The 23,205-nt window shown below is 31.1% G+C and overlaps 1 protein-coding gene across 2 annotated transcripts; it reads right to left on the bottom strand.

The window, feature by feature from the left end:
• Positions 1–4,039: 4,039 nt before the first annotated feature.
• Positions 4,040–23,203, bottom strand: LOC118188888 (putative methyltransferase DDB_G0268948). 2 transcript variants are annotated; one of them, XM_085824164.1, is made up of 6 exons: positions 23,059–23,203; positions 14,913–15,073; positions 12,274–12,490; positions 9,316–9,416; positions 9,067–9,201; positions 4,040–5,925 (listed from the first exon to the last, which is right to left on the bottom strand). In XM_085824164.1, exons 1-6 carry the CDS (start codon positions 23,167–23,169, stop codon positions 5,904–5,906), a joined length of 747 nt encoding a protein of 248 aa, XP_085680290.1. In that variant the 5' UTR covers positions 23,170–23,203; the 3' UTR covers positions 4,040–5,903. The 2 variants fall into 2 exon arrangements, with proteins under 2 accessions (XP_085680290.1, XP_035215300.1); XM_035359409.2 differs by having other exon boundaries at positions 4,040–4,356; positions 23,059–23,202.
• Between the last annotated feature and the right edge of the window lie 2 nt (positions 23,204–23,205).

Here is a 23,205-nt window from a genome sequence, read left to right as displayed (position 1 = left end):
CATTTATTTAGCCTAAATTTAAATCTAAAGAACAGCTACAATCTCCCCCACTCCTCTTTTTCCAGTTACTATCCGGAATATTCGGGAATTTCGAGTATGCGGGTTAGTTAAGCTTTTACTGTTAAAGGATGACTGAATGAAGCAATTTCCTGTCTTCTGATTTCAGAAATGTGCCTCTTTATTACTTAAATTACTTTGCTTGGGATATATGTTAAGGAAAAACTGTTATGCAATGAAAATTTAGAAAATGTTCAGAATTTTGATTTAAGTTAAATTATTTAAATATTAATATGAGTGGAAAAATAAATTGTATTTATTATTAGGTGCCAAACGAATACAATTAATATGGCTTATTCTTATTTATTTTCTATATTTTGAACTGAAATATCATCATTAAATTTTGTTATATAGTTTAGTTCTGCAGTTTTTTCCCTCATTGTAAACTAATTCTGTAAATTGAACTGTCATATAAAATTTAAAAAAAAGTTAATTGTTTTCCATTGTTGAGGTAATGCTCATTCTCTTAATAAATATTGCATTGCTCATATTTTAAATTACAAGTTTAATTTTTTTTTAAGGTTATGCAGTTGTGTATAATGTAATTAGACAGGTGCTTATTTTTTCCTTAAAATGTGCTTGAAAAATGCTTATAGGTGCTTATTTTTTTAACTAAAATGTGGCTATGAACCCTGTGATACATTTTATGAGTTTGAAGAAACAACAGAAATTTATGGAAAGTGTCGTACCATATAATATATTTTATATTTGTCATTTTTAATTTTATGCAAGTCTTTGCAGACTAAAAAGTTATAGGATTTTATTATTAATGATTAAAATTACTTCAATAAATTCTAATTAGCCAAACTGGAATAAGACATACTGGATGCAACACTTACGGCACAGATTTAATTTAAGCTGTCCATTGAAGTAGTATAGGTATGAGAGAAAAATCATACACAAATTACTTCAGGAGATACTGAAATAAGAAGGAAAGAACACAGTAACTAAAAAAATGCATTAGAACAGATAGTTGTTATAGCACAGATGACAAAAGAAGTAGCTCGTAGTAATTAGGGTGATAGCTTGGCATTATGATACATGTTTAGATACCTTAAATAAACTTATTTTAAGTTTTTGCAGTAACATTGCCCATTCCTTTCTCTGTCGCAGCCAAATTCAGTAGCTGGGGGCAGTTACTATGAGCATGAATGTGTCAAAAGACATCTACTTAAACCATTCTAAATTGTTCAGTGAAATTTAGATCAGAGAAATGAGTGAATTAATTGATTCAAATGATGTCTTCACATCTTAAAACAGCACCTCACACAGTAACCGTATAATAGAACATCATGTTATTGCCCACTCAAGTTAAGATTCACACAAGGAGGAATATTTTCATTAGTTATGTATATCAGATGCAGTACTAAACTTCAGTATCTGTAATTCTATAATTCCATCGAGACTTCCAGATGAGAAGACCTTATGTCATATTGATCTTTATACTGTACCCCAGTTTCTTACTATATTAACTGAGTTCTAGCAAGACTCTACTCACATCAATAAAATCCATTTTATTGATGAGATGGCATAAAATGTACTTTTTCCCATCTGGTATGCTTTAGTAATGATATAGGCAAAATACTGCATACTGGTTGCTGATGAAATAGTGCATCTATTTTGTATCTGTCATTCTGATTCAAATCTGTCTGTTCTATCAATTTTATTGATATTTTCAACCTCAGTTACTTCTCCTTTCCTTCTACTGTGTAATTAACCTCACTAGATTTTATTTAAAATTTTCCTCATGACCATTTCATTTGTCTATAATGTAGAATGAAACTTTTTGAATGTCTGTACTATAATCCTGTCATTTGAAAATTTGGAGAGGGTTTCCGAGCTTAATGTTTATCATTCATGTAAGGCTTAATGTTAAGGCACGATTTCGAAATTTGAATATGTACAAACTTTCTGCTAAAATATTCTTATGAAAATCATTATGAACTATTAATTTTTAGGTAATGATCTTTTGAAAATAGCATGTAATCTAAGAAAAACATGAAGAGATCATTTTTATTGCATATTAATTACCTAAATCTGCAAAAGCTTATACTTGGCTTATTTTAACAATTCAGATAACTGATAGTCTATAAAAGATATGCAAGGCAGAACATGCATACTTTATAAATTTATTGTGTTTTAAAACATTTCCAGTTCTAACACTTGATTTTGTGTTTTTCTATTAAATTTACTGAAACTCAAATCCACTGTAATATATTTATCTCCATTTTTTACATTTAATGATTATTTCTGATTTCGGATATGATCATTAAAAATTTTTATGACATAACTTAAATCTTCAGTAAATTAAGGAATTTTTAAAAAACTTATTCTAATGAAAATATCAAAAATATCTACAGAACATTTTAAACACTGATTAATCTGTTAATTTTCTTTTTCAAAAATTTAATCTCAAATAATATGTCTATCTAAAATTTCTTTCCTTCCTAATTTTACATTTCTATGCCCAAATCTTGAATGTTGTTCATGTAATAATGAAGAAAGCTCACATCAGAACTCTTGTTGTGAGAAATAAACCTTAAATTAAAATCTTTGGCAATCAAATAAAAAATCTCTATTAAATTCTTTGAAAGGATTGATTATACTTCATTTATGAATCCCACATAGTTAATCTTAAGTATATGTATGAATATCAGCTCTTGCTACTTGACCAGAGATGACAGGCACATCTCTGGTCAAGTAGCGAGAGCACATTATTAGGTAATTTCTATCTCTTGTGATGCTGAGCTGCATGGGTGTTTTCATGATTTGTTCCAAGTGCATATTACGGATATTAGGAATTTTTATGCAGTCTTGTAAAGAATTCAAAATGTTGACTCGTTAGGTAAACATGGTTGAATTTGTCAACAGTAGTGTTGAATTTTCTTTTCATCACCCCTTTAGTTATAATAAATATGCTGAAGAGGAGGTTCACAGCAGTGCTGTACAGCAAACGACCATTCGATTTTTGACTAACCAAGGTTAATCTTAGATTTATATGATACCTAAAATTCAAAAGTCCAAAGACTGTGCCAACAAACTTTCATATTTTTGGTCCACTTAACAACTTTTAAGAAGGAAGAAATTTCAAGTGTAACCAACAAATGATTGACACTAATGCAAGAATGGTCAACATGCAGTCATAAGACTTTTACTTTTTTGGAATTAAGAAACTTCCTGGACACTAGAATAGTTGTATTGCAGTGGTAGATGGCTACACAGAAAAACAGTGAGAAAATTGTGTCATTGTGTTCAATAATTACAGTTTCAGCTGATTAATTCCTGTTTATATATAAAATTCCTTTGTATATATCATATAAGAGGCAGCCCACCCAGGAAAGTTCTGTGTGAAAGCATTACAAAAATTGGTTAACATTTTTGCCTTTTATATGACAGAATGAAAGTGTCAACGAAACACAAACCGTTGGTCTGCAAAAATACAAACCCACATGGTGGAGTCATTTTTAACATTCTTGAGTCGAAACTGCCCTCTGAAGATGCTATTGCAAGAAAGTGGCATTCATAGTATGGTTTCTTCTCGCCGTTAGTGTTAGATACCAATCCTCATTTTGTGTTGTTGCAGGCACATGATCTTGTCCCGACCTTAGGTGAACATTTCCAATTTATAGAAAACTGTTCCATAGTCTGGAAATGACACTTTGAGAAACTCCTAATGCTTTCATTATAACAGATATGTTTGACCCGCCTCTAAATGGGCAGTGGCTGTCCAGGCTACCAATTTGGCTAAGAAATTTTGTTGAGTCATCATATCCACTGTTACAAAACATTCAACTTGTGTCAATTGTTTTTAATCTCCTTCTACAGAAAGAATGCTGCAAGTTGGTTTTCACTCCTTATCTAAAACATTATTTTTCTAAATCTCTTCTATTTCATTTTTATTAAAAAAGTTGTTGATTATATGGTTATTTCATGCCAAACTCACAGTATCCCCTAATTGTTTTCAGTAGTATACTAATACAACTCTAAGAAAATGCTTTTATTCAGCTAACAATTTAAATAAAACTGGTCATTGTACAACAAATGATTAAAATATTAGAAAAGTACTAAAAATATTTCAATCTTTACATAATGAATCACATATTGTATAATTGTACATAAAACAGTAACAGTAGAATAAATAGATAACTGGAATTACATAATATAATAGAATCTATTATAGGTACGAGCAAAATGGAAATTCTCGCATTTTAACGGTGACCCATTATCATGAAGTAGTCTGTATGCAGTTTGAATATTATGTCTTTGGGAGATTTATCTTTCCCTATGATTTCAGAAAGCCTAAAATAAGATGAAAAAATTAACAAATGTCAAGAAATTTTTTAAACAGGAAATATATAAACTAAATACAGGACTGTAGAAGAATAAATATTTTCTTTTTGAAAATAAACGAAAAAATTACTTTCACAAGTATGAAAAATAGAGAAACTTCCTTACGAAAGCTGGTTTCGTACCCCCAGACATACCTTTGCATAATGCTATGGTTTTAAAAAAAGAAGTATATTATCATTATCATTTAATGTCCTAAAATTTTAAATATCTGATGGTGCAAAACCAGTTATGTTTAAAGCACTATAATTTTAAAAATGAGGCAAAGGAAAATAAATAACTGTGATAAGCTATATGCACAAAGCAAAAATTATGCTGTGCTGGTGAGTATATGATGGGTACACATAGCAGCATGCTTATTAGAAAATGTGTTACACTGAATGGATTGGATGATGCAGGACAGTGAAATGGTTGAGTTTCTTCCTTGATCTGACACCAGCGGGCTTCATTCTTCATGACTGATTTGCAGCTGTGCTTTAAAGTCTGTACCTGGGATATTTTTAAATTCAGTATTTGAAGCAATCATAAAAAAAATTCAAGTTGGCTGGTTAGATTATTTACATTATAACAAAGCACTTGAAGGTTACCTGTTTAAAGGGCCTTTGTGGACGATGTTTTATGGAAACTGATTTGTAGTTATGTAACACATAAGAAAAACTGACATTCAGCCAGTCTATTCACCAGGGCTTGTACCAGAAACTCAAGTTGAAATGTGCACTAATGCATGCAAATGTTACATATTATCTCAATTAATGCCTTGATATTGAAGGTGGAATGGTTGATTGGAAACATGTAAACCTACTTTTGTCATATATTCTTAAAGTCGTATATTTTTTATATTTTAACTTTTGTTGCAATTTTCACCTACATTTTGAGTTATATCACTTCAAGTATGGTATAACTACTTTTCTGCCACCTTATATAATAATTTAATGCAGTGCTTTTCAAACATATTAGCATTGAGATTCATATGCAAATGGTTATTTTCTTAAAAAGGGGAGAGAGAAGGAATTTAGAGAGGGGATACTACTCTACTTTATTGTGAATTATTTTTGACCAACAAAACTGTTGCTAAACAGCACCATTTAGCTGCAATAATGGATATGCATAATATTACAGTGCACTCATCATACTGTGTTGTGACATCATGCGTAACATAATTTTCAAGGATTAATTAGGGTTGCAAAAAACAGAGACCTCCACTTGGTTTATGTAATCTCGATTAAACTTTGATAAGCCAGTTTACTTTTTGTAAAGAAGGATAAAAAATTAAATTCTATTTCTCTGTTTTTTTCCTTGCATTTAAAAGAATATTACAATTTGGGTCTAGCCTTCTATGTAACAGCATGCAATCAAAGCTTGTATTTATTCAAGTTTTTTGCATGCTATATTCATAACCGTATATGGTGATTATTTAGCTAAATACATAGAAATTTGTTTTTTCAAACTGCTAGGAATGATTGGTGCGAGTTTGAAAAGATCTTTGCCAGCTTTTGTAGTCAATGGGAAAGTATGCAAGACCTGAAAAAAAAAAAAAGTTATGATATAACAATATATAAATATACAAGGTAGCACAGAATGGATGGAGCAATCCAATAATAGCTGTGTTATATCATCTGTATACTAATATGAATTTGCAGAATGCCTGTGTTTGTATATCCATATACTGCAATACTCTCAAGTTATGTAATAGGTGGGACCAACAAAAAGCTTATAAGTTAGGGTCTATTTTTGCCTGTAGTTGAATTATAATTTGATATGCTAAGAGCTAAAAAATACTTATTGCTTACTTACTCATAAAATACTTTGAAAAAGTTCATAACAAAAATGTAATTTTCATATTTCTTCAATGGTTTAGCAACTTATAATGGGTCTTGGCCTTCTTTAGAATTTCATTCCAGACTGTTCTACACTTGGCCTTCAGTCTTCAAATTAATATCAGTGAAAATATTGTTAAAATAAATGTGCTGCATAAAATGGAATTATCTTGAAGCTGAAAGCTGCATTAAATTAATTTAACAAATTCCTCGGATGACTCAGTTCATAATTAAAAAGCAGAAGAAAGATTATTAAACACCATTCTTTATTTTTATGTAATAAAGAATAGCATAGTGACTATATAAATGTAGATATCTGCATTGTCCATGATTCAATTATAATTTAATAGCAGTTTTTGAAGAAGGAGTTGAAATTTTAGAGCATTTAACAAAAATTACTATGTTTTGATTTACATTAGCTCTTTAAAGCTAATCATGGAGTCAGAGTAATGTTTGTTGATCAATGCTTAACTGAATCACTGACAATTTCAAATGCAAATTAATTAGAAGCATAAATGTGTTAAAGAAAAGAAAGAACTATGTAACTTTTTGTTTGAATATATCGGGGTATTCACACTATGGTTTATGTGAGCTAATGGAGTCAGTCCCATATATCAACTAGCTCCGCCATATGTGTAGTTAAGATTTTTCAATTCGCTCCACTATGAGGAAAATCTAGTTTTGGAGCTATGCTAGCTGTGCCAGATGTCTCCATTACCTCAGATAAACAAGAGTAAATGACCCTTTATAATGCACATAGAATTTAAAGTTGAAGAAAGACTAGTAAATTCAAGTATACTGGGGACTCTCAGGATGGACTGGAGCATATCATAAGTCATAGGATAAAAAGGTGGTAATAAAAGATCAGAAATAATACTGTAAATCTGAAATAAAAAGAAATTGCAAGCTAAATGACTTAAAACAAAGTGAAGTGATAGGATGCCATCATTGTGGCAAATCAGTTCACGAGAATACTCAGATCTTATACCTGTGCAATCCACTGAGAATGAGGTCATAATGAAAGGAAATATGCAAGAAATTCAAATGTAGAACTGTAATATGTGACTGATAAACACTGTGGAATAATTAAAAAGGGTTATTAACTGCAGAATGCTCAAAAAGGTTTAAAACTGCAGAATATTGAAAACAGGTTAAAAACAGAATACAATTAATCAAAATAAAATATTTGGCACTAATCTCCTTGTAGATGTACTATCAGCATCATGATCATTCTACGAAAGCTCCAGATATTGAGATTTCATATACAAACCTGTCAGCATCTCAGTGGTGTGAAGTCTGCCACCTACGGAATAATGGAGAAATGATAACATGCCATGCCATATGAGTAGTGGTAAGTACTAAACATTGAGTAACTACTAAACAGTCTAGCAATCTAATGAGTTTGAATGGATTTGCAGAATTCCTGGGGAATGGTAAACATGTATTGTAGATCAAGTGAAGTCTGGTGAAGAAAACTTGTTGTTTTTCTTGGTTTAGACTCAGCTTCCTGTGCACAAAATAAAGGTTATGGGGACCTATCTCAGAATTTTACACAATTCCAAGCTGCTTATGCTATGGCAAAATTTTGTTGAGGGTCAATTTGTCAGAACTGATCTGCCTCTAAAGCACATGTTTATGTAAGGAATTAAACTGTTCTTTTCACAATCCAGACCTCAATCCTATTGAATACATCTAGAAGGAAATAAAATTTTGGCTGTTAGCTGGATAACCCACACTGATATCAGAACTTATTAATTCTCATTTGCATTAATTGCTTGTTATTCCTTCTGAAATACTGAAAATTGATAGACAGTCTTTCTAATAGAGTGCAATTGATGATCACAGTAAATAATGAACCCATTTGATATTGATGTTTGTTACAAGAGCTAGTGAGCTGCAAAATCCAGGTGTCCAACATAGTATATCTATTACAATAATAAGAAACCATGTTTTGGAAGCAATACTTCCAAATTATCACTTCATCATAAACATATCTGTAGTTAACTTAAAAATGAGCCTATTGAAGGAATGAGTAATGGGCTGTGGATGTCAGACATTTGGGAATCTCTAATGGTCATTTGCATTAGAAGCCAACAGTTTCACATGCTAACGACTTACAGAACCCATATTATGCATCAAGATATGAGAAGCAATTAATATTTACTTGTATCTTTATTTCTCTCATGCTCTTGCACTTAGAAATTTCAATATTATTGTAATTGTACAGATTTTACCCTTTGAATCAAATAAAGAATATGATATCTAAACTGAATGCTATATGGCCACATACTTTTCATTTAATTCTGTATGCTTTTTGAGCAGGTTCTTTATTCTGTTTAGAATGCTCTTTAAAATTTTTAGATTGTGTTACTGTTTTTTTCATCTACGTTTCAGACTTTTATCATTTATATGCTACAGTTATAACTCTTATTAGCTGTCACATACTTGACTTTGCTGGCAAATATATGCACTGATCATGATCATGTACTAGATGTCACAAAGAGGAATAAAGTAATGCATGACTAGTGTTTAAATACTAAACAGTAATTTCTGCAGCTATTTTATAATCCTTGAAAAGTTGAATACACATATTATTTTGTATATGTGATCACTGTTCAATAAACTACTGAACCTTAGCTGTGTGGCTACAAATGTTTAGAATGATTGTTTTTACCAGCATATATTTCTTTGACATGAAAAAACAGAAAACACAGAATATGACTAATAAATATTTGAAATCAAGATGATTAAAACACAAATACAATTTTTTTACAGGAAATGATCTTTTGATAAAATTTTTTGCTTAAACTTTTTATGTACTCTACAGAAATTAAAAAATACTTACTCATTTTGTATATAACTTAACAGGTTACTAGCCTCTTTTTTGTCCTTTCTATACAACTTTTGATATGCACTCCATGTACTCAGATAACCGATGTAATCTGCCAGTGAGCATTCAGTTTCTTTCACCAGACTAGTTCTATTTAAATTAAGCAAAATGAATATTTTTGTCTTATATGCAAGAATATATCAAATAAGTTTTTGTCATTATTTGGATGGATGTAAATATGTCTATTCTTATTCAAAAACTTGCCTGTGAACATCTTTGAAAGGAAGATGGATATCAGAATAATGATTCTGGACAATATACCTTTCCTTGTCCCAATATTGTCCTAATTTTTCCTCATGTAAATACTAAAAAGGAATGTATACAAATTAACTTGGAAACTATTTAAAATTTCATTTCTTTTAAATTCTTATTGGAGATTATTTGGTCAAATGCTTATATTTTAATGGTTTGAGAACAATAAGGAATAAAGCTGAAATTATTTTTAATAATACTTTTAGGGTATAATACCATTAGAACCCTGAATAAATATATAGTAGAATTACAGTAAATGTAATCTCAATGGCAATATAAAATACCTTTTCACAATGAGAATTGATGACACTACATTCCCTTGCCAGTACATATAAGCATATTGTAATAATGTAAAATATAAGGTTCACTATTTAGAAAATAATCAATGAAATTTCACATGACCTTGTATAGAAATTCTGTTTACAAGCCAAGATAAGAGCTCTCATTAAAAACTGCTTAATCTGTATTTTTATTCCGAATTTGCTATTAATTGTTTCAAATAAGATTACTGCCAATGATTAAAAAAAGCATGTATTTTAGCAGGATATGATATGAATACTTCTTCTATGAGAAGACAATTTTATGATGACATTTCAAAATGAAATTTGAAGGGTCTATTTTACCTTTTTCAAAGTAACAACTTTAAATATTCAGATTTTGGATTAAAGTATTGCCTTGATTTGCAAGTGTAATTTCTTCCAGAAGCATATTTAAAGCAAAATGAATTTTCCCATAAAAATAATGGAAATTCCTACAATTTATTCTACAGCCCAAGAATATTCATATAAAAATTATTTATGCAAACTATAAAGCAAAATATATGAAACAAATTAATCTGTAGCTTATTTCCAAAAAAATCATTACTATATGATGGTTCACTGAAGTTTTTTTTCTTTGTGCATTTTTAACAATAAATCTTTCAAATGGCAGTTGTTTTTGTCTCCTTTTCAGCATTTTTGAGAAGTGTGATACTGCACTTTTATTAAACAGATTCATGACTAGCATGGCTACACGCTTATTTGGGTCATTCTTTTTTTTATAATATATCCACATTAGATACATTTCTGTAAACTTATTTGAATTGAAAGATTTCTCCGTCTTTTGAACCTTCTTCTCAGATGAGATTTCTTGCTGTTGCTCATAAGGTAGGTCCATTAATTTGTCAGTAATCAGCTCCTGGGCATGTTCCTCCCTCAAAAAAGACTTCATTCTTCTCTTAAAGCCTTTATTGGACTCATAAATGTCTTCTTCATTCAATTCCAATCTCATGGTATTTCAAAAGACACAGTTTCACTGACAAATGGCAGCGTCTCTTCATAAGCAAACACCTTGGTTTGCAAACCAAGGTCTCAAAGTTATGTTCAAGAACACAATTTTCTGTAAAAAGAATAGTGGGTTTTCTTGGTAATTCCATTTCATGCTTTACTGATGATACTGAGGCTCTTCAAGATATGGAAGTGATGTTTCCAAAATGCCTGGAGGATAAAATTCATTCATTTGGCCAGCTTGAAGCATCATTGAAATTTTGGCTTAGTCTAAAGCTTTTTTACATTTGAAAAGACCTGCTGATCCATTGGTTGGAGCAGTAGAGTGGTGCTGAGAGGAAGAAACTTTATTTTAATGAACTCAAATTCCTTCAGCAAGTTTTCCTGAAGGCATGAAGGATGAGCAGAAACATTATCCATGAATAACGTGATTCTGAGTGGAAGATTCTATTTCTTCACTGCAGGACTTCACTTCATTGACCTGTGCAATGAACAAGATGAGTGACCCAAGCTTTGTTATTAGAACTTCCCATAATGTTTAACTAGCTCTTCTGCAGTTTGCATTTCTTGGAGACTTCATGGATTTTCAGAATGATGCTGCTTAAAATTTTTAATTTGATTTGAAATTTTAATTTACTTAATTTGAAATCTTTATTTGCACACAGAAAGAGGGTGAGATAATTTTTCATGGGTGTATGATCATTTACTATAGCAATAACGCAATAGTGTAAACATGGTTACAGTGATGAGTAGATAGTCACCATATAAGTGAAGCACACTGACTGAGACTGAGCATGGGAGATAATTACTCATAATCCCACAGCAAAAATCTGCTCAGCTGCAATCATGTGATGCTCAGTTGGCAAAGGGGATATTTATTATTCATAATGAAAGACATTACTTGTTTATGAAGATAAAATTTACTAAAAATTTTTGCCAGTCTTGAACTTTGGTAAATCAAGTTACCTGCAATTCAATGTTTTACTGCATATTCTGGCTAAACACATCATATGGATAACTTCCAATATAGAGGACTGCCTTTGTGAAATACTTCTAAGGAAAACTGAACCATATTTAAATTAAATATGAGAAAGGCATGAAAGCCACATGCAGCCAGCTTATTCCATCATTTTGAATTGAAAACCAGGACATATTTTGCAGTTAAAGGCCAGTGGTTTGCCTGAATGACATATAATCTGTTTTGTAAGCTATTATTCTTTTCATATTAAATTAAAGAAAATGTTCAGAAAAAAGTTTTTTCTGCAAAACCTTTTGCAGAAAAAAAGTATGAGTTTTTAAACAGCAATACTTTTGACATTACTAACCAATATTTGTTTGCTGTAAATAATTATCACACACTCTTAAATGTAGCAATAAAATATTTCATTTACACAGTTTATTAATAAATAATAGTCTTTAAGGCCAGATCAATGAATTTCTGGAAAGAAATTAAGATTTTAAATGAAATATTCGAAAATCAAATTTATATTATATATATGATGCTAAAAACTGTAATACAAATACTAATTTAGCAGCATTTTAAATATGTTTTACTACAAGTTAAAAGTAAAAATAAAAATAAAAAGAGAGAAACAGAGAAGGTGGGAAAAATTTTATCAAAATTAATATGAATTAATCACATTACTTGCTTTATTAATTCACTAATTTTTTTGTCCTCCTCCTCTTTTCCAAGTACAGGTAGTGGAATCCAGTACCCATAAGCAGAAATAACTCCATTTGGTATTAGGACTCTTTCCACTTCTTTAAATAGTATATCTGTTTCAAACCAATGTACTGCCTGACACAGAGTTACTAAATTTACTGAACATGGAGAAAATGGTAATCTTTCTCCATTGGCTACTCTAAAAAGAAGAACATTCTATAATATATAACCTGGTAATAAAATTTGATAAATTATTATCATTAAAACGAGGTAATGCATCATTTGTTGAAATAATAAAATGTAATAGTACTTAAAAATTACTAAGTGAAGACTTTTTTAAGTTTAATTTTAAAATAACTGCTTATAAAGAAAACAATTCATGCATTACTTAGTCAGTAACAGAACTGCTTCTCTCTTAAAGAAACTGACAGTAAAAAAAAAAAAAAAAAATTTAAAATATCTGGTTTGCAAGGAAGAAAAAACTGTTCTATAAATATACAAATGTGTTTATAATAATAATTTGGATAATTTTGCCATAACCAAGAAAAATAAAAGAAAGACACAAAATCATAAAAATATTTCTAAGTTCAGTCACATTTATTAGTGCAACAAATGACATATCACCAATTTTAGTACAATTTCTTTATTTTCACAATTTCAGTATGAGATGTCAAACTGTTATTATATACAGAATTCATAATTAATTAAATTTTTGAATAATCTAATGTTTTCTTGATTTCTTCAGTGTTGGCTTATGAAAGTTTGACTGTATTATATCACTTAATCCTCTGAATGGCATGAGTTTTTGGATCTGCTCATGAAGATCTATATTTAAACAGCTTATAGATATTAGGTTATTTTGATGCTGAGAGAGAGGAAAAATGAACAATGCTCTCGCCAGGATTCGAACCACAGGCCTCTCAAATATGCACTGAGTGTGCTGACCACTACACTATGAAGGCATGTCAAAAAGGCGGGAAAAATACCTTATATACTCCCCTTTTTAAAGGGTGACTGGGGATTAAGGGACCCAATCGCCAAATCCTTGTGGTGGAGAATCATCATCCATCACTTTTTTAGTTTGGGCGCCACAGTAGAGACAGCAGGTATTTTTTTGAAAGCAAAAGAGATGAAAAATGAGCAATGCCTTCATCGAGATTCGAACCACGGACCTCTCAAATACATGTCAAGCGTGCTGACCACTACACCACGAAGGCGGGAGAAATACCTTATAAGCTTCTATTAGCTAAATTTTTATAATTACTTATTTTATCTCTGTCTTCATAAACTTCATTCATTACGATGTTATTTACATTATTAATCCTCTGAGTGGCAAGAGGTTTTGGATTTATTCTGAAACCCAGATTTAAGCAGCATTTATTACCTAAATTTGAATATTTACTTACTTTGTTCCTCCATCAACTTACACTAAGTAAGATGACATTTACATTATTAATGAAAGTGAGAGAGCAAAATAGTTTAAATTATAAGCTAATATATACCAAATGACAAAAAATCTCATAATCAGATATATTCGGTCATGGTGCTAAGAGGGTTAAAGAAAGTAAGAAAGCACACTATTTTAAACTGTAATCTAATAGATATTGTAAGCATGATTGTAAATTATTTATTTTTATTTGACGAAATATCTACAGAGAAATGGCAACAGCTAATTCTGGATGCCATTCTATTTACATTCAGAAAGATGTATAATCAATATATATATATGTACAATGCAGTAAAAATGTTATGATGCATATGTTTACGAATAAGTTACGTGTAGACCTATTAAGTTACAAGTACAATTTATCTTTTAATAAGTGTTTGTCTTCTAAAAACGTCTTATTAGTGATGAATTTAAATACAGAAGAATCTAACAAAATCAACTGACAAAAAACTCACATGACCAGATGAAGGTGATCATGCCATTTAAGAGGTTAATAAAATTTTAGTCTTATTTAATGGTGTGTGGGGGGGAAAGAAGGGCATTGGGTAAATAAGGGACTGGGAAAGAAAAAAGAAAGGAAGAACTCTAAAATTTCACCAAATAACACTACTAATTGGAGATAAACAGACAAATTCTTATTCAGCCAGTCAATTATTAACAATTATTAGCCAAATTTATTAAAAAATACATCAACATTCGTATATAATTAAAAGTCAGACAAAGAGTTTCACTGGTTCAGCATGAGATACTTGAAATTTGAAACAGGTGATTGATGATATATTATGGCAAAGCAACTTAAGTATTATCTACTAAAGAGTTTCAAGGAGAAATTGTTTTTTTTTTTATCACTGAATTGTCTTTTATCATTCACTAGTTTTTGTATCAAATTTGATAAACACAGCTTAATTCAATTATAAGCATTGGATCTACACAGCTCATCTCATGTGCTATACACTAGACTTCAATCAATGAAAGAAACACCAACATGAAAAATACACAGAGATATAATTCAACATGCTAGATAAGAAAACTACAGAGGAGGAAAATCCTAATTACAATAGAGTTCTAAAGGGCTTTTAGAAATAATTTAAAGATTCTATAACCACATAATTTAACTCATAAACATTAAACACTTTTGTTGAAAGTTTAGAGCAAAGTGAAAATATCAGCATACTTGTATTCAATATTTGAAGAAAAATTGATTGCTTTAGCACATTCTATTTGAGCTTCACTTACATCTAAGCCTACAACATTTTCAAAATGTTTAGCAAGCACAACTGTACTTTGTCCACTGCCACATCCAATATCAACTGCTTTCTTCAGTGGTGCATTAGTCTAGGGGAAAAAAAAAAAAAAAGAAAAGAAAAGAAAAAAGAAACATTCAGTAATATATTCTTAATTGTAAATCCTAGTAGATATAAGGATGAAACTAATATTTATTAAATAAAACCTATAAAATTCACATTACATCCTCCCTTCCCCAAAAAAGAGCTGATTGTTATAGCCATCAAATCAAGGCTGCTAAGATTATGATTATATATACTGTGCAGCCTTGGTTTATGAATTTAATTCATCACTTGAAATGTTCATAAACTGATTTCCCCCATAGGAATTAATGCAAAATGGATTAATCTGTTCCTGAATTATAGGTGATTGCTTAGTTAAAATTTAAAACAGTACTTTGCACACAGGTTCACACAACAAACCAATCAAAATCACCAATACATAAAAAATATTAAATGTATAAAATAGATGAAAACTTAATTTTATCATACCTATTTAAAAGTTTATAGATGACATAATTGAAATGTGATGACGAAAGAAGAGGAAACATCAGGTAACTATATTTCTAAGGCACCATTTATCTTCTTTTTAATCTCTTAGCAACACTTGACTGTGCTTGAGAGCCTCCATTTCATTCAATACTATTTATCAAATGTGATTTGTATATGCTTTCATAGGTTTCTAAAGTAAAGCAAGGCACTCTCACTGAAAATGCTTATATGGCAGCTTGCTACTGCTTTATCAGTGCGATATCATTACATGAAACTTTGCACCTAATCCCATTTTTCATAAATTTCATAGGTCAAAGAACTAAGTATATCTTGTCTTTCTTCCTCTTCTGAAGGCATGTTTTTTTCAAATTCACTCTTGTTACTTCTGAAGCTGATGTAATTCTTTCATGTTGATTTCAATTTTATGATCCTCTAATAATTTATCCACATCTTTATTATTGTTAACTTCCTAGGCCACAGTTTCCCTTAGAGACACAATATCATAAGTAACAAAAAATTCCTACATGTCAAATCTTCAGACAAATTCTTCCAAGCCAAATTCATGATTTTGTAAGTTTTTTGATGCCAAAGTCTGGTAGTTAAGAGGATTTACATATTACCCTTTTGACAGTGACAGTTCCTGTAGCATTCTGAAGTAACCTGTGCTTTCTTATTTAGTAACCTATCAGCATATGACAGGCTTCATTTTGTTCTTCAGAAAGAAGTTTTGTTGATTTGTACTATTTTGTTAGGCTCTTCAATTTTACCTGAAGCTCTGTTTAGAATGCTAAGAGCAAAAATACTTCCTGCAAGTAATTGTTCCAATCTATCACTGTTTTGTCAATTATATTCAGCTGAACATATCGTGTTCATTAATACAAAAGGGTTTAGAACACAGTTTTAGAATGACTTCAATAAAGAATAAAAAAAGAAAATGATTTGGAATAATAATTTCTGGCAACAGTTTGTTATTTGAAATGAAAAACATTATCTTTTACTTTTAAATTTATTTTTCATTCCAAATGTTGCATGTAAACAAGTTGTGGATTGATAGATATGTTTTTATGCTTTCCGAAGAGCAAAATTCCTATTCCATAATTCAAAACATTGCAAAATGCACAATATTAAAATTTCTCAAGTTCAAAATAAGCACGATTATTAATTGGAAAAGTTAATAATTACTTCTATATGGAATGAAGACTCCAAACAAATACTTGAATAGCTATGTATGTTTCTAAAGATAAATCGTTGGTAACAAGAGAAAATACACTGATGGAGGAATCTATTGCAAAATCCTTAAATACATCTGTAGGTAAATAAATAAAATAATAAATCAAAATTCATTGCTTCCTTTACACTTGTGGGTTCTTACAGATTTTGATGGCAGGTTGTTCTTTACAAACAGCTTTACATAACACTGGATCCCCATATTAAGTCTTAGGTCTCCTTTCTCTAGTGCCTTTTTCTGTTTCCAATAGGGTTTTCCTTACTACTATCAGAATCTCCCAGTAATGCTGATTCTGTGTCTTCAATTTCTTCTGCTGTGTCATTTAATGGGGCTTCAATATCTTCGACTCCTGTGGTGGTGCAATTTATGGGTATTCTAATGGAACAACATTTACTTCACTGTCAGAATTGTACTTATGATTTAAGTTAAAGGTAACTTCATTTTTCTTCTTTGCTTGAGTAGCTGTCTGGCTTCTCCTCAATGGAAAGACAGTCTCATTAAATTTAACATTTTTGCTCACTAAAAACTTATCTTCCTCTGCATTCCAAAGTTTGTATCCTTTCACACCTTCAGGATATCCTATAAAGACAAATTCTTGAGCATGCTTCCCTAGCTTTCCTTTCTGCAGCATTTTATCAATTTGAGCAAAAAACTCGACAGCCAAATATTCTCCAGGTGACTAATTTGCACAGGCTTCTTGGTCAGAGTTCTTCAAATGTTTCCTTTGGTAGCTTTTGATGGACACTTGTAGCGCAAGTAACAGGCAGCAGTCACAGCATCTGCCCACAATTCTTGTGGGATGTTGGAATCTAGGAGAAGACATTTAGTCATATCAAATAGAGTATGGTTCATTTTTTCTGCAACTCCATTTTGTTGTGGTGTCCAGCGAACTGTGAGCTATCTTGTTATTCCATTTTTAGTTAGGAAATCATCAAATTCATTGTTGACATATTCCCCTCCATTGTCACTTTGAAGAGTAATGATTTTGAGTCCATGGAAATTTTCAACACTTGTTTTATATTCGATGAATTTTTCAAGGACTTGATCTTTAGATTTCATAGTTTTAACCACAGCATACCTTGAATAATCATGAATAAAGGTAATGACAAACTTTGATTCACCTTTTGATGTCGGTGTGATGGGTCCAATTATGCCAGTATGTATCAACTGAAGTAATCTAGTTGAATGTTCGGGGAACTATGGGAACTCTTTTCCTTGGGAAATAGAATCTTCTCCATTTTCCCCAAATCACATGTTGAGAAAACAGTCACATTTTCTTGGATTTCTTCATACATTATATTCGAATCATCTCTTTTTGATAAGTTTCTTAACTCCATCATGGGGGAAATGTCCTAATCTTTGATGCATAATTTCTTCATGTCTGGAAAGGTATATTTTGTGCATTTGCTTCTCTTCAATTTTGTATAATCTTCCATACCTATGTGCAGTGCGGATTGTCTTGGATCTTTTATGATTGCTTTGCCCCTCTCAAAGGAAACAGCCATTCCCTTTTCTTCCTACTGAAAGAAGGTTACCATCAAGCTTAGGGACATACAGAACATTTGCTAGTTGAATAGCATCTTTCCCACATTCTCTGACTGGATTCAAAACAATGTCTCCTGTGACAGAAACTTCAATTTTTTCAGAATTGGCTATTTCAACTTGTGATTTTCCTTTAGCTAAATTCATAAATTTCTGCTCTTCAGAACACATATGTTCAGTGGCTCTGTTTCGCTGCATCCTTGGAGAGTGAGCTTAACGCATTAGCCGCTGGTGTTGCATTGACACAACCATCAAAATAAATGCGTATATAAATATAACTACCTAAGATATTTTATACCAGCAGATGATTTTGTGTAGGGAATATCATGAAGATTATTTCTGTAAAAAAATATTTGCCTTCAACAATTATTTTGTTTATAATAATTAATCTCATTCATTAAGCAAAATGTAAGCAAAATTTTTGACTGGGTATTTCTGCTGAAAATATTTAATGAAAGAATCGCCGTCTTTATGAATGATGTATTTTTAGTCATTTATCAGAACCATTTATCAGAACATTACATCAATCAGATGTTTATATTTATGTTGGGAAGGAAGGGAAAACCGATGTTGCGCTAATGCAACGTCAGCAGGAAACGGGTAATCAATCTCCTTTTTCACTTATTCCTTTTGATGTTCTGGTTCATGTTCTGGCTGCTTTAAAAATGCCTAGAATGAGGTATCTTACATTAGAAGAAGGCCTTCAAAGATTCTTTAATGAAGAAACAGATGATGATAATGTTAATAATGACCAGAATGAAACTGATATTGTTGTTGTTTCCCCAGAAATTGCAGAAGCTAGTGATGAAGAAGAAGAGAATGACAATGTTTAAAATAATGATAATGATACTGCTGGCGAAGTTGAAATTCACACAAGAAGTAAGTTTCAGCCTTCTAAAAGCAGTTGTAGTCATACTAAAAGGTTTAAAAAGCAGAAGAATAAAAACTTGAAGTGGAGGAAGTCTCAGGAAGAACATCAGGAAAGAGATAGAAGAAAAATTGGTTTAGACATTTACTCTCTTCTCGTTGAACAGACAAATATATATGCTCAGCAAAGCATATATGAGAAGATTTATTGGAATATTATTGCTTACGGGATATCATTCTTTGCCTCAAGAAAAAATGTATTGGTCTTTTGATAAGGACATTTCTGTTCCTGTTGTATGACAATCGATATCACGTTTGCAGTACAGGAATATGAAGCAGAATTTGCATTTGACAATACTGATAAATTATATGAGGTGAAATTATCTAACCTTACTAAATATCACCACTTTTTACTACTGGAAATATAAAGCCTCTTTTGGATTTCAGACACGAGATTGTATTATTCCTTTTGCAAACACCTATTAAGAGTGTAGAATTAGCCAGAAATAGATCAGCATCAGGAAGACCTAGGAAATTCAGCATTCAAAAACCATTGCAGGGAGCTGGTAGACATTTTATCGTAAAGTCCATTGATAACAAAAGAATTTGTTGTAAAGAGTGCAATAGCCAGACTGTTTATAGATGCAAAGTATGTAATGTAGCTTTACATCATGATTGTAATGAAGCTTTTCATGCTTGAATCTTTCAATTGAAATAATCTGTATTTCTAAAAGAAATAATATATATATTTTAATATTAAATTAATTACAAGTAAAGTGATTTGTAGATTTATAAAACATGATACAGTCAAAAGTCTTTAATCCGGACTCGTCGGGACTTCGGCGATTCTGGATTATCGATTTTCCCGGATTATAGATCATGAGTTTAAATCTGGTAAGATGGCATGCAGATATTATAAAATTAAAAATATGAAACTGTAATTTATAAAATAATGAGCAATTATGATCTAAAGGGTGGCAAAATTTACAAAAAAAGAAGCTTAATATCTATTTTTTTACTTTATTAAACATTTCTTTCAACGTGCGCATGCGTAAAGCATACATTACGCATAGCCAAAATTAGAAAATTGCAACCAGAAAACTATTTGATTTGTATTCGTGATATTTATAATGACAAGGAATTTGATTTAAATCATATCAAAGACGGAGTACATCGAGATGAAATACTACATTTAGTAAAGAATTATAAGCCGAATAAAATAAAAACATTTGCCCTGAAGATAACGATAGTGCTGACAGATCAACTTCCAGTTCATTGCACGCCACGACGTCCCCCCCCCCGCGCAGAGCAGCGTGAAATTGATAAACAGATTTCGGAACGGTTAGATAAACAAAGGATATGCCTTTATCCATTTTTTGTAGCAATTCCACTTTTTGTTTGATGGACATCGAAACGTACTTTCGTTTTGTAGATCCTTTGGGAGCTCCAGCATCGGAAATTCTACTTGACATAATCGAAAGTTCAAGCTTACTTTTATAAAATTGTTCTTACAGTCTGCAAAAAATAATAAGCCGGATCCAATTAGAAGGTTAAGGAATAATGCAATCATCAACATTAACTGATATAGATAATTAGATAATTTTAGCTTATACCGTCCATTATACATTAAACGCACATGCGAAAACGTATTCTGCACTTGCGCAGATGCATATGCGCAGTCGTAATGGTCTTGTGCGCACGCGTAAACGCAACGCATGCACAGAAAGATTTTAGCTTTGAGGCCCGGATTATAGATCATTCCGGATTATGGGTGTCCGAATTAACGACTTTTGACTGTACAGCTAAAAGTAATCCTGCACTCCACTCAAAGGAAACATCACACGAGTACACTCCTAGTCACTAAACACTCGTAGTTACGCTGACATAGTTCGAACGTAGTACTCACTTTTTCCACAAGAAAGAGCATTTTTTAAAATTTTCAATGTAAATTTATGTTATAAATGCTTAATTTAATATTTGCTATTATTTTCATGATAAAAGAATCATTCCTTGTAGTTTTAGCAGTTAATGGATTAAGGCACGGGTGATGCACATGAGCATTTTAAACTGAACCATTTTTTAAGGACCACTAGATGGCATACTGTGTTTATTACTTTTGAACAAAACATATGATCTTGACCTTCAGTTTGATCACATACTGCCTTACTTTGGTATCAGCTGTTGTAGGGGAGAAGAGAAAGTGTAAACAGAGAGAGCTCGGCTCATTCACCATGTGATATAAACAGTCACGTTTCTGATATCCCTTCAAATCCTTTTTTTCAATACTATGATCTTTAAGGGTTACTATGTGGGGTTCTGTTATGTTTGGTGTTGTTCTTATCACTTATATTTTGCATAATTTCCTTTCTGTTTCAAAAATCCTCGACTTCAGTTAATTATCACAAGCGTTATTTAGATGAGGAAGGATATATCTACACGGTAAATGAGCCAATTAGTAGCATAGATGAGAGTGATGATTTATTTTCTAAAGAGTTAGAGAACAATATGTCTAGGAGCTCTGATACAGGCATTTTGACAGAAACTAAGCTCGCTGCATGCCTGCCTTCCACTTTCCGTGAAAGATTTCGTTACTTCTTGTAAACAGTCTTTCCTGTATTTTTTTAATTCCTCTTAAAGTTTATGAATGTATTCTGTCAATTACAACTTTGGAATAGTTTTAATAGCGCTTACAAAAATTACTTCTATCAAGTAAGCAATATTTTAATAAATTTGCTAATTTTAACACATATGATAGCTTAAGTAATAATCTAAAATGATACCCAATATTATGACATTAGGACTTAAAGCGATTTCTTCGTGACTTTTTTCCCTAAAGTTAGGAATGGAAAACCTCATCCTCTGGAACGATTCCTTTAGACTCCCATCCATCATGAAGGGACATTTTAAACAAAGGCATGCCATCTTGAAAGTGTTAAATTAATTAATTAGCAACCATACAGCAATTCAAAGTACACAAAATTAGGAAATGCAATACTATTGTTCACCTGAAATGTAATCAAAAAATAGAAAAGATGAAAGTTTTCTTAAAATGTGAAATTAATTGATGCTATCAACACTTTAAAATTATGCTGGCCATTTAAATATAAATAATATTAGAAGGGGAAAAAAAAAAAAAAAAAAAACTACTAAGCATATATAAAAACTGATACATCCTGAAAGATCATTCCTTTCCCCTATTATTCATTTTAAATTTTCATATTAAAACCTTGACATTAGGTAAGGATTGATCCTATTAGGAGGCAATATACTACACAGTACAGAGGCGGCCCAAATTTAAGGGCCCCAAATTATTATATTTCGGTACAAAAAGGCAGCCAGTTTTAATTTGAACAAGGGCATCCAACAGTTTAGGATCGTCACTGAATTTTGTTCAAACATAAGGTACAAGAATAGGATCTTTTCATCTCTTTGATACTGGCACCATTACTTTTATTAATTCCATAGCAGTGAATTATTCTATCAGAATATGAGAAAGGAAACTCCCGCGATAAATTAGACCAATATTTTGCAAATAAAAAGCTTTTAAATATACCCTATGTATATAACAAATAAGATTCACTCTTTATAAAAAAAGGACATTTAAAATTATACATCCCATTTTCTCGTATATTAAAATATTACATGCATGACAATAATTTGATTAAAAAATCTTCATTCATACATATGCTCCCAACGTCCGATCATTACATCTGAAGCATGTCACAGGCACTTTAAAAATGGAATAATTTATATCTAAATTATCTAATAAAATTTATAAACGCCTGTTACGTACGTTTCCAGTGGATTTGCTTTCTTATTATTTTAATATTTCAAAACCGCACCTCATTTATGACACAAACAGAATATATAACGGATTTATAAAATATTACGTTATTAATTTACATTACCTTCAATTTAACATAATTAATTATGTTATTGATCAAGGCTGCAGGTGGGAAAGGTCGAAATTTTGAGTACAAAACTGCGTGAGCAGTACCCTGAAACAGAGCAGACGCCATTTTAGTTTCGATCTCAGACACTGAATAAAATAAATA

The sequence above is a fragment of the Stegodyphus dumicola genome, chromosome 9 (assembly GCF_044657685.1).
Source record: "Stegodyphus dumicola isolate Sdum_Otavi_A_Nest chromosome 9, ASM4465768v1".
NCBI lineage: Eukaryota > Metazoa > Arthropoda > Arachnida > Araneae > Eresidae > Stegodyphus > Stegodyphus dumicola.
Note: the sequence above shows the minus strand (reverse complement) of the source record. Positions and strands in the feature narration are given on the sequence as shown.

Bases quoted from the DNA above. Each gene is read 5' to 3' on its own strand.
- LOC118188888 (XM_035359409.2), bottom strand. From the start codon at position 23,169: ATGGCGTCTGCTCTGTTTCAGGGTACTGCTCACGCAGTTTTGTACTCA. The intron at 15,074-23,058 runs GTAATGTAAATT...TTTTTCCCCTAG, and splicing joins TTAATTATGTTAAATTGAAG to ACTAATGCACCACTGAAGAA. The intron at 9,417-12,273 runs GTAATGTGATTA...ATTCCTTTTTAG, and splicing joins TTAGTGAATTAATAAAGCAA to TATTTACATGAGGAAAAATT.